The 13,046-nt window shown below is 42.5% G+C and overlaps 1 protein-coding gene across 2 annotated transcripts in view; it reads right to left on the reverse strand.

Annotated features, from left to right (window-relative positions):
• The window catches only part of LOC143844525 (uncharacterized), a 37,639-nt gene that overhangs the window by 14,671 nt on the left and 9,922 nt on the right, over positions 1-13,046 (reverse strand). For both annotated transcript variants that reach the window (XM_077351785.1, XM_077351778.1), the window contains exons 3-8: positions 11,797-11,916; positions 10,980-11,099; positions 9,908-10,030; positions 8,789-8,871; positions 6,812-6,937; positions 5,319-5,364 (exon numbers count right to left, since the gene is read on the reverse strand). In XM_077351785.1, coding sequence (XP_077207900.1) covers positions 5,319-5,364; positions 6,812-6,937; positions 8,789-8,871; positions 9,908-10,030; positions 10,980-11,099; positions 11,797-11,916 — 618 coding nt within the window. The remainder of the gene's footprint in view (positions 1-5,318; positions 5,365-6,811; positions 6,938-8,788; positions 8,872-9,907; positions 10,031-10,979; positions 11,100-11,796; positions 11,917-13,046) is intronic.

Below are 13,046 nucleotides of genomic sequence, written 5' to 3' on the forward strand. Positions count from 1 at the left end.
GTAGGAAGGATTTGAGAGACAGGAGTACTTCATTTAGTCTGAACAAATCAAATGAATTCATCTAGACTTTATAGACTGGGCTATGATACACTATGTGGATATTGAGGTTACACTTTTGGCTCCATGTTTTTAATGATGAATTGGAATAAGATATATAGATCAACCCTGACAATACCCAGGACCAGCATTCTGAATTACTAAACTGTGTTCTAACTGTTGTTTCTGAAAGGCCTCTAGACCTGACATAGGGCTTGCAATGTCATCATATCCTTAGATCCCGCTGTCCCTGGGGCAGATCAGACTCTCTCCACTACTAGCCAGGACGTTTTGGTGGAGTCGGTGTGAGAAATGACTGGGCCATCACCCGTGCTGGAATCTTGGTGTCTCTTGGGCTCTTTTCTCTATCTATTTTTATTACTGCAACTGTCCCATGGTGCTTCACCTCCTGTGGGATGCCAGATCCATTAACCATAGGAGGCTCATGCCTGGAACCCTGCAAGGGGGGAAAGCAACCAAAGGGAAGTGTGGAAATTGGAGGTGGGCAAAGGTTTAAGTAACTCCTCCATCCTTCTCTTCCTTCATTCCAAACCACAAATTCCTAAAGCAGCTTTTCCTTATTAAAAGCAGTCAGCAGGATTTAAATACACACCTATGGATGTAATATCTAAACCCCTTAATCTGTTTTAATGGTTCAATTCCAAAACAGAGGTTGAAGAGAAGAGATCTGCCTGTTATTATACAATGGATGAGTTTAATGGAAGCCATCAACAAACGTAAAATATGTTTTGAAAGGAAGGCTCAGCTCTTTGCAGTGGAAAGTTCATTTATGAATCTTTAATTTTAACACACACATTGCTGTAGTGGATTACTTTCCTGGCCCTATTTCCTAAGAATTTTAGTGGAGCAATAACTATAATATAAATGATTAATCAATTACATTATTGACATAGTACAGTCAGAAATTGAAATAAGTGAAACAAAAAGAAATGAATTAACAAAAACCAAGATCTTCAATTGCATGCTCTGGTCTTGGTTTTCTTACCCCTTACCCCTTCTAGTGTCTTGATCCCAGTTTAGAAAAGAAGCTGAGGACAAAATCAGGAACCAAGAACAGGCTAGAAGAGAGGCACTGTCTTCCGTATGCTCTGCATACCGCAAACACTGCCAGACCATCTTTTAGTAATGACCCATCACTTATATATACATAATCATAATTATTCACTCTGTGAAAGCATAACACACACAGCACGCTCACTAATGAATCAAAAAGGGCAGAACTGCAGGATCCAGTTTTAGTTCAGCAGCTCTATCACCTATCAAGTCAAATGCATAAATGTTTGCATAAGCACGGAAGAAGAAGAAGAAGAGTTGGTTCTTATATGCTGCTTTTCTCTACCCGAAGGAAGCTCAAAGTGGCTTACAGTCGCTTTCCCTTTCCTCTCCCCACAAGAGGCACCCTGTGAGGTGGGTGAGGCTGAGAGAGCCCTAATATCACTGATCGGTCAGCTTTATCAGTGCAGTGGTGAGCCCAAGGTCACCCAGCTGGCTGCATGTGGGGGAGCGCAGATTCAAACCCGGCTCGCCAGATTAGAAGTCCGCACTCCTAACCACTACACCAAGCTGATGATAGTGGGTATCATTCTGTATGTGAAATGTTAATTGTCTCTACTTTGCAATACTGTAAGCATTTGCTCAGTGTAAGCGTTCAGGAAGCAATCTCCCTGATTTTTATTCTATCTTGTTTTTTCTCCAAAATCACCAGCAGATGGAGTCAGACACTCTACTATAGCTATAAAAGATATTCTATTAAACACACCAAGTGGAAACTTAAAAAAAACCAAAAGAACACTTTCCTGGGAGCAAGCACCAGTAAACAGACCTAAGTAGCATTTCGAGTACGCCTACATTCTTTAAAGATGTTCTCTTAGCTCTAATATAGCCCAGGTGTTTAATCAGCAGATACATCTTGGCAGAACAGACATACTTAGCAGCAGATGGCCATTCTGGGACCTCTGCCCTCATAGAGATGTGGCATTTGCCACAGCTGGCAGAAGGGAGAGGCAGCTAGCCTGATGCTGCCTTCTATGTGTACAGCACTGGGGATGAGGCCATGCAGAGGCTGGGCTATCCCTACCATCCTACTCGGTTGTGAGAATTCTATTCAGAAGACAAGGACTGAAACTTGGTGTAGTGGTTAAGAGTGGGGGGGCAGGTTTGATTCCCCGCTCTTCCACATACAGCCCGCTGGGTGACCTTGAGCTAGTTGCAGTCCCATTAGAGCAGTTCTGTTCTCAGAGCAGATATATCAGGATTCTCTCAGCCCTACCTACCTCACAGGGTGTCTGTTGTGGGGAGTGGAAAGGAAGATTATTGTAAACCGCTTTGAGTCTCCTTTTGGTAGTGAAAAGTGGGGTATAAAAAACAACTCTTCTTCAAACTGGTGAGATGATTGAGAGAATAACGGTTCCTTTTAGTATTTTTTCAAGAGCATTCACTACTCACTACAGCCTCCAGATAAGGCAAATACTGACATACTTTTAAAATAACTTTAAAAATAATCTAGGATTATAATCAAGGAAGCAAAAATGGCTAAAGGAGCTATGGAATGGTGATTATAATCTGTATTAATGACCTTGAATATTCTAGCTTGGAAAATTTCCTTTTGAGAACATAATCAAATGCAGTGGTTGCCAGGGTTACTTTTCATCAAGTTCAACCACCAACTATTGTTCAATATCCTTTCATTGCTCTGTAACTTGGTAACAAGAACACAGGGGATCTGCTCCATAGTGTTTGGAAGCTGGTGCTGATGCAAACTGTGGAGACTCCCTGTCAGGCTTGGTTCTTGCCAATTCAACATGACTGCATACTAGTGGCAAAGTCAGGACGAGAGTAATCGGGGCAAGAGTTGGACAAAACAAAGGAATGGATAAAATTTGTTCCAGCCGGCAGGTCAGGCAATTTTGTGGTTACAAACTGAGTCCCTCAGTTGTTCTGACAAAAGAAGCAAGCCTGACCACTCCAACTGTTAGGGTGTTGCAATGCAGCTTGCTCAATCCTAAGAAGTTCTGTCCATTCCTGAAGGCCTATCCTATCTGATGTTCCTATAACTCTGTTGGCCAGAGTTTATTGATGAAAAGATCGGCTCCTTCAAACAAAATCTCATAGCCATGTGAGAGCCACTTATCTATGAGTGAGTCTTATGCAAGTAGCGCAAATTTTTAAAGGATACAGACCCATGGGACAGGACTTTCGCATAGGCCTGCAATACCCATTTCTAATAGTATACCAAACCCATAAATAATACCTCAATCTCCCAGCCATTTGGACTATACTCCCCAATAATCCTCTACCATGTAGTTGGGAGAAGACAAAAGGTGTTATCCTCACAAGATGAAATATCTTTGGAAAGGGCACTAATAACCACTACCAATATGGGATTCACAAAAGCATTAAGAAGAACCTGAGTTTAACTGACCTTGTGAGTGTATGAGACAAGCATTCAGAAGCTATTGTGAGCAAAAGAATTTAGAAGGTAATTTAACTGAAGAGTCATTAAAGTGGAAAAAGCATGCTAAGCTTGGTCTACCATAGCATGTGTGAAACTCTCATCCTTAACATGCCCGCGGCGCCGCGGGCACTGCGGACTAAATAAAGCGCTAAGCACTCTGTGGGAGGAGTTAGGGCGGGATTAGTCCGTGATGAGGAAGGGGCCTGATTGGCCCCTTCCTCCGGACAGACCATCGGCCAGGCCAATCGCGCCTGCCGATTGGCCCGGCTGATTCCCGCCCTTCCGACAAGGAAGCAACTGCGAGCTGCACAGAGCGTGGCTCGCAGTTGCTTCCTTGCCGGCAGCCTGATGCATCGGGAGGCGCAAAGCGCCTCCCGACGCGTCAGGCCGCTGACCCAGGGAGCCCCCGGCAGTCGCGCGGAGCCCCCGGCGGCCTGACGTGGCGAGAGGCGCAAAGCGCCTCTCGCCGCGTCAGGCCGATGGCCAAGGGAGCCCCCGGCAGCCGCGCTCCGCCCAACTGCCGGGGGCTCCCTAACCTAGCACCCGCTGTATTAGTTGCAGCGGGCTTGATTACTAGTCTCTTATATTACTGTTGTTGCTGCTGCTGCTGCTGCTGCTGCTGCTGCTGCTGCTGCTGCTGCTGCTGCTGCTGCTGCTGCTGCTGCTACTACTACTACTACTACTACTACTACTACTACTATTATTACTATTAAATTTGTTACCCACCGCATTCAGTAAACTGCCAGGTGGCAGGTTATAGAATAAAACCTCACATAACAATTATAATAACCCCATTAAAAATATAATGCACCCCCCACATCACCACTAACTAATCCCTCACACGGTAAATCATGGAGCATCAGCAGGTTCAACCGGGTGATGGTCTGATATAGACTCTTCCAGGGACTCCCTCTCCTGGAGGGACCCATGATCTTCTGTGCCATGGCCTTAACCATAAACCTGGAGGAAAAGCTCCATTTTGCAGGCTCTGTGGAATACAGAAAGCTCCTGCAAGGCCCTTAGCTCTTTTGGGAGCTCATTCCACCAGGTTGGGGCCAGAACTGAGAAGGCCCTGGCCCTAGTGAAGGCCAGGAGGGCTTCCCGGGGGCCAGAAATCACCAGCAATTTGAAAACCACAGAGCATAAAGCCCTGTGTGGGGGCATAGGGCAAAAGGCGGTCCTCAGATATGTGGGTCCCAGGCCTTGAAGGGCCTTAAAGGTCAAAACCAAAACCTTGATCCTAATACGGACTATAACTGATAACCAATGCAGCTGCCTCAGCACAGGCTGGATATGAGCCCTCCCATGAGGACCTTACTGGCTACATTTTGCACCAGCTGCAATTTCCGGGTAAGAGACAAGGGCAGAAACGTGTCTTGGACATTGTAAAATGCTGAAATATTTGTTTTAATATTTATTATTCAATCGCTTTTCTGATTATGGTTAGCAATCACCTTCTCTATCTTAAATAGAGCAGAGGAGAATGTCATAAACTTCTTTGCCTCCCACACCCCATCCCCAACTAGAGAGAAAGGTGGGGCATAAATGAAATTAAAAAAAATAGAACAGTAGTAAACCTTTGCTGATTTACTTATAACAGTAGGATTTTTACTCAATCTGCCTAACAATATATATTCATTAAAACAGAACAAACAATTGAAATCCAATTATAATTGGACAAGCAATGATCTGAGACTGTTATTCTCAGAGACTTTACATCAGAAAACAGCACAGGGAAGCAGGGAATAATCTGTGTGCATGGGGCCACTGGCATTTTTATTTACTATTGTTTTAGGACCTTACTTACCACTTGTGACTAAATTCCTGAGACAAACACAAGCCTGGTTTGAAACCTAGTTGTAGGAAATAAACAAATCAGAATGCAAGAGAAAATACTCCACAATCTCAGCTTTTAAAAACCAAGATTAATTTATTTCAAATATTTATATACCTGCCTTTCTTCTGGGGAACCTGAGGCCCAAAATGGGTAACAACAATGTAAAAAAATATAAATAATTTAATGAAACCAACATAAAATAACACATTAACAATATCTATACTTTTTCAAAGTTAACTGGTTCACATTAGTTGCCTTACACAAACTCAGTGGTCCAACTTGCTCAGAACGGCCTACCCTGATGAGCAGCTTTCTGTGGTTTTATCGCAATCAAAGAAAGGCCTTCCCCACCATCTGGAACCTGAAGTCATTTAATGGGCAATATCAGTTAATAGACATACATGAAAACCTGACCTCATGAAGATGTCTTATACTGAATCAGACTATTGGTTTGATGTTAACAAAGTTTTCTATGATGGTATGAGGAAAGCCTAGTCCTTTTTTTCTACCTAGAGTTTTCAGTCTACTTGGGTAGAAATGACAATTGATTAAATAAAAGGGATATTCAAACAACATAGATATTCTTTTTCTGTGTGTCATTAGAATCTTCATATAATAAATGGATTCACTGGAATCTGTTGGATCCAAGAGACCACCAGCCAGAAGGGGGGTTAATATGCTTTAAAGAAAGAGGGAAGTCCTCTGTTGAGGGGCTTGGAATTCCAGGAGAATCTGATGGGACAGGGAAAGGCCCTTGACTGTTTCTGTTAGAAGAGGAGGCAATGTAGCCTAGGTAAAGATAGAAGCATGGCTTCAGGATTCATCTAAACCAAGCTAGCCAGTGCAAAAAAATGGAAACTGAATCTGGTAACTTTAAGATTATTCTGCCTATTTCTTCTTAGGGAAATAGGATTTCAGTCTAAGGAAATAAATTAGTTTATCACTCTTTTAACGATCTGTCCTATATCATAGCCTATCTGGGCCCTTCATATGAAAAAGATTCTTTAACATGAAAATACTTAAACTGACATCCCTTTACAAGGTCCTGGTGGTGATGAAAGGTATAAGATTCTCATTTCTGTTGAAAGTGGAGGGAAAAAGCTAGAAAGGTGAACTTCTTTTCGAGGTCTAAAGGAAATGGGAATAGGGCCATCTGAGTAAATTAATTCCACATCCCATGGGCAGGACATCTGTAGGATACCTCTTATCACATAGTTAACTTCAGGATCTCCTGATCTGGGCATTCAGTTTTTCTTCCTCACAGAGGAAGAAAGATGTTTGTGAGATTTTTCTCTAAACAAAGATTTTTAGACTGCAATCCTGAGCAAGTTAACTGCAAAGTAAATTCCACTAAAATAAAAAGGACATTTCTGAATAAACAGCTATGAGACAGAGGAGCTAGAAAGACAGTAGTCTTGTCAGTAATATCCTATCCCATAACCCCATGCAGTCCACATCTTTACCTTGTCCACAGAAGAGGAAAGGAGAAAAAGGAGCATCCGCAGAAGAAATCGGTCCCCTGTTTGCAGCATCACTTCATGGTGCTGAGAGTTTGTTGCCATGTTGCTTAGAGCGGCACAGCTATAATACTGTAAGCACAGAAGATAGGAAACTAATGCACCATATGGTAAGTTAACAGAGTGCATAGAGTACAGATGCTGGAAGAACAACAGATTTCTAGTAAACAATGTTTAGGGCCTAGGCTCTCAAACTATAGTCAGGAGACCTGCCCAGGATAGGCAGGAGGACACAATTTCTTCCAACACTAATTTAATCATTTGTATAGTTCCATTACCCCCTTAAAGGTAAAGGTATCCCCTGTGCAAGCACTGGGTCATGTCTGACCATGCCCTCTAGCGTTTTCATGGCAGACTCAATACAGGGTGGTTTGCCAGTGCCTTCCCCAGTCATTACTGTTTACCCCCCCCCCCCAGCAAGCTGGGTATTCATTTTACCGATCTCGAAAGGATGGAAGGCTGAGTCAACCTTGAGCCGGTTGCTGAGATTGAACTCCCAGCTCATGGACAGAGCTTCAGACTGCATGTCTGCCTTAGAGCTCTGTTAATTCCTGACCTCTGTTTGGCTGGAAGGATGACCGTCAGGCCACTCCCAAGGAAATGCTTTTGTACACAGTCTTCCAAGTTCTTATCTAGAAAGCTGACTGGTTTTACTCTGCCACTGAACAAAAGATCCTGCCCTCAATTCCAGTTGCCTTTCATCCAATGTCAACCTTGTCAGGGGGGGACCTCTATTAAAAGGTGCCCATTGCAAGAAAACAATTAGATGGTTATAAATGGGAAGATGACATTATGTTTTGTCCAACAGTTCAAATAATATCTAAACTTGTCCCACAGATCACAGGAGGCCTGAATCTCTGGACAGAGAACATAAATTCAGTTTATCTGTCAGGTGTCATATTTTGCACTCTTAATTAGGTGCTCTATAATTTTACACCAGTGGTTCTCAATCTGGGGGTCGGGACCCCTTTGGAGTTCGAATGACCCTTTCACAGGGGTTGCGGCAGGGCGAGCAGCTTGGCTGGGCGAGCAGCACTGTTGCTGCTCATCATGAAGGTGCCCACCAATTTATATACAATTTATAACCAATTTATAACCAATTTGTATACAATTTATACACAATCATGAACAATGGATCAATGGATGAACAATGGAACAATGGATCTTCGTGCTATTGATCAGCTTCGGGTTTAATTTCTGTGAAAGAACACTTGCATAATTTTATGGTTGGGGTCACCACAACATGAGGGTTGCAGCATTAGGGTCGCAGCATTAGGAAGGTTGAGAACCACTGTTCTACACTGACAACAGCTTCTTAAAACAAAAATCTGCTTTCCAAATCATATCACTAAACATTTGCATTCTGCTTACACTTTGGCACTTATTTATTTCAGTCTCAAGGCAAAAACAACACAAAAAACATTTGCTTAAATCTTGAGTCTTAGATCATATAGAATAATAGAGTTGGAAGGGACCTCATGGGTCATCTAGTCCAACCCCAAATAGATTAGTCTTTATTAAATTAGGAGTTATCTAAGACTGAAAGCAAAGCCCCAAGCTTTTTTGACCTTACAACAAATTCCACTTGTGGAACAAAAACATTGGGCCTCAAATAGTAGTGACTTCTTTCTTCTTTTCACTCAAGAGATTGGCTGCTTGGTCCCAGATCTTTCTCTCTAACCTCTCTAGATTTCCCATCAAGCAGCCAAAATTTATCTACTCCACTTAATTGTATAGGATGACTGAAGATGCCACAATCTATTTTCTGTCTTTTTCCTTTCCTCTGTCTGTAAGCAAAGTTGAGGATTCTGTTTATATAGAGACAGTGTTCAGAATCTTACAGGTGTTACTTCTGCAGAACTGAAAAAAAGTTTTGAAAATAATTTGCAAATCTAAAAGCTCCTATTTGAAAGTCAAGTTTACCTGAACTTCTGAATCAGGAGACTCTAATAAAAGGGTAAGAACGGGGAGAGCACCTTGTCGACACAAAATCTGCTGCACCCATTCTGCAAGGGAAATGGGAACCAATAACACGGAGTTTATAACTTCACAGAAAATAATTTGAGCTAATGATCACTCAGCTTCCTTTATTACCATTCTGTATTTACAAGTGGATTAACAGCTAAAATACAGTCAAGGGAAACAAATTAAAGTATTACTGTTCCATACTATTGCATATTACAGTATCTGTGGGTTCTTTCTTAAAGAGTAGCAATGCCAGAACAATCTACCCACTGGCAGGGTGAGCAGGGACACCAAATATTGTGATTAGACCATTTGCTAAAGAAAAAGGAAGGCAGGCAGGCAGGTAGACAGACATTTTCAGAGGGTAGCTGTCTCATTCTATATTAGAACAGCTAGAATCAAGCACTTTAGAGACCAACAAGATTTTAGGGGGTATGAGCTTTCAAGAGCTTTCAAATTTCCCTTCATCTGACAAAGGGAGCTTTGACTCTGTTCCAGGTCTATAAAAACTCTGAAATCTTGAAAAATATATTTTGGAAATGAACACTCTCCAAAATAATAGAAACAATGCCTCCAGCTTTTAAAAAATAATGCTCATTGAGCTCTCAGATGCCATTTTTGAGGTTGTTAGGCAACCACAATATTGCTGAGTTTCCCAAGCCATGGGGGGGGGGGCACTGGGCCAGGCCAGCTTCAACACCAGTGGCTGTGGCTCAACTGGGCCAGGCCTGTTCCAGTGACTACTACATAACTGGGCCTGGCAACCAGCACACAACTTGGCTTCACCTAACAGATACCACACAACTAGGACAAATTCAGGCCATTAGACAACTGGCCCAGGCCCAGCACTGGAAGCCACTGTGCAACTGGGCCAGAGTTTTCCAGGGGAAAACTGCCTGGGAGAAAGAAGGAGGGAAAACTGAAGGCAGCAGGCTGATAAAATTTGGTTGGCTGCTGGAAGGGAAGGAGAGAAGGAAACAGGAAAAGGAGAGATTCTATGGGGGCTGCAATGGAAGATAAAGAAGAAATAGTGGGGGTGGGGTTATATAGCAAAATGAGATGTCCAGTTCAAAATACCTGATTGTGTGAGGTTGAAAATGGCCCCAACTGCATACTGTTGAACTCTAGGATCATACGATTTAGAAAGAGTAAGTAAAGGTACAACTCCTCCTGCAGAAGCGATTGTCTCTCGGTTGGTATCTGGGAAGTACAAGAAAAATTCAGAAAGTTATTTTGGTAGGCAATACTGAAGAATGCTATATAAATAACTGTCTGAACACGGAGTATAAAGAGACTAGGAATCTTGGGTGCTTAGTGAAAGAATAAGTCTGGAAAATATTAAATTCTTTTCTTTGAATGGTAATAAATGAATGTAATGAAGCTGTTTCTATTAGAAAATAGCTGCTCTCAATATATCCTACCTGGCAATAACAACTAGCAAAGTCTCACAAATGGTGCTGACACAGAAGACCAGAAGCCCCTCTCAGCACCACATTGCCATGCTACACCTGACGGTATTGCATTGACCCTGGAAGCACTACCAGATTAGCATAGCAGCATCTGACATAGGCACTATGGCGCTAGAAAGGATCCTGACTCAGATGTGTGATACTATGTGGCTGATGTTGAGATGGAAAAGGAAATAAGGGAGATGACTAAAGCAGATGCTGTTATTATACGGGAAGACTTCAACTACCCTCACACTGACTGGTTAAACATGTGCTTGAGATTCCTAGACATCATAAGTGACTGTGCACTGGAACTGTTGGTTAGTGGGTTAGTGATCTTGGACTTGGTTCTGAACAGGAATCAAAACCAGGTGAGAGATGTAGAGGTTGTTACACAACTGGGAACAGATACCACAATGCTGTTAAGTTCAACATTATTATATTATTATGGGATTTATATACCACCCTTCCCTAGAAGGCTCATTCAGGCCAATGGAAAATTTACCCTCCCCCCAAGTCTAAAACTGTAACATTTTATTTTAAAAGAGGGAACAGAATATTCTGAAGGACAGGCCATTTTCTGTTGCTTAGTTCCCATCTTCTGAACACTGTTGTGAAATCATTTTCCTCCCAGTCACAAGGTGGGACTGCCCATAGCCTGACTATTGGACCCCCATTATATCTTCACTCATCACCCTCACCTGAGGCAGCAAGTATCATTATGCAGGCACAGGAATTACACTGAACTGTGGCATCATTTGACTCAAGCAGCTGAAGAATCGGCTCCAATAAATCCATTTGGATCACGTGTTCTTTGGGTACTGTTTATGAATAAATCCAACAAGAACAATGAAGAGTTGTTAAACTGCTGAACAAAATTTGAGTTCAGTAGCAGCTTTAAAACCACGCACCCACTTGAGTCTTTTAAAAATGCTTTTTTAAAAAATGCCTTTCCTTCAGCTATGTGCTAATGAGGAAGCAAAGGATCACTGCCACTTAGCAATCCAACATGGGGAGGAAAGTTCTTCCTGCTTCCCAGTAGATTCCCAGTAAAGCCAGCTTGGTGTAGCGGTTAGGAATGTGGACTTCTAATCTGGCGAGCCAGGTTTGATTCCACGCTCCCCCATGCAACCAGCTGGGTGACCTTGGGCTCACCACAGCTCTGATAATCCTGTTCTGACCAAGCAGTGATATCAAGGTTCTCTCAGCCTCACCTACCTCACAGGGTGCCTGTTGTGGGGAGAGGAAAGGGAAGGTGAATGTAAGCCGCTTTGAGACTCCTTCAGGTAGAGAAAAGCGACATATAAGAACCAACTCTTCTTCTTCATCATCCATCCTTAGATCCTGAGCATGAAGCAAAACCCATCAAGAGAATCCAAATGCTAAAGGAAGCATTATTGGAACAAAACTCCATTAGACCCAAAATGCTTTAGCAATTCCTATTCCTTTGAGGAAAGGAGGCTACACTTGTAATGTATTTTCCTTTCCTAGAAAGAAATCTTGTGTTAATTAACTCACCATTTCCTTTGAGTAAGAAAGTGACTAGTGACAATGATGAAATCTGTTGAACCTCCAAGTCATTAGATTTCAACAAAGCATAATATGTTTCCAAGTGCTCTGTAGGAAGTTGGATGTTCACTGCAAGAGTGAGAAAAAATGCTGGAAAAAAATGCTTTTTCTGAGCTCTTGTTACAAAGATATTTAAGCACTAAGATCTTGGAACTGTTATCATGCCTACCAAGCCTGCTTCAGTGTTTAGAGGACCTCAAAGACTCTGCTTTTGCAAACTCACCATGCTACGTGTACCACATAATACTACAGTACAAAGGCTGCTACAAACATTAATTCCAATCATGGAAGTTTCCCCATCTTAAAGTGCATTAATGCTGTTTATTAGATCATCCGTTTCAGGAAAAGAACATTCAATTCATAATTGTGTCTATCCTGTGTCTCACTCTCTGAAATTAGCATGAAATTCTAGATAAAATGCTAGGAAACGTGTGATGGGACCCCCCCCCCCTCAATATTTTTCAAAGCTAATACTAGCTGTTCAGAGACCCAATTAGAACTGGGACCCAAAATGTATTTCTAATTCTTCCCTGTGGTGTGGTTTTACTGACTGAAAAGGGAAATATGGGCTGCCCATATTTTTTTTCCTTTTTAGGCTAATTACTGCACTGGCTGATAAATTGGCTTTGATTAGTGAAGCCACACGAAGGGAGGTGTATGTTAAACATTTTCTCTCCGATGATCTTGATCCAAAGGAAATATTTGTAGTTGTATTTTCAGAAGCCTTATCATGCTCCCAAAAAGCCCCTTTCCCTTTAAGGAAGGTTTAAAAAAAAAAAACATTGCAACGAATCTGTGTTGATTCGCTGCAACGGAGAGACCCATCTAGCTAGCAGGTGGTGTTTGAGCTGCCGTTTCATCGTTGCCACATTCCCCCCGAGTGAAAAAAAAATACCCCCCCCGCACGGGCGCGATATTCGGCAGAAAATAGAGTGAAAAGTAAAGGGAAAATAAACCAGCAAACGGGGCTGTGTGTTGCTTGGTGCTTGGTGACTTTAAACAGCTCTGGGGAGGGAGTGCAGCCAGAGAAGCCTCGCTGGGTAAACGAAGGCTCGCCGGTGCGTTGATCTCTGCTCGCTCCGAGAAAAAAAAATGGTGATCGCTTCGCTGGAAGATCAGAGGAGAAAGCCAGGGGGAGGGACTTTGCAGAAACGGCAACAATGGTAACGCACAGAACTTTCCCGCTAGTGTTGCAGATT

Source organism: Paroedura picta, chromosome 1 (assembly GCF_049243985.1).
Source record: "Paroedura picta isolate Pp20150507F chromosome 1, Ppicta_v3.0, whole genome shotgun sequence".
NCBI lineage: Eukaryota > Metazoa > Chordata > Lepidosauria > Squamata > Gekkonidae > Paroedura > Paroedura picta.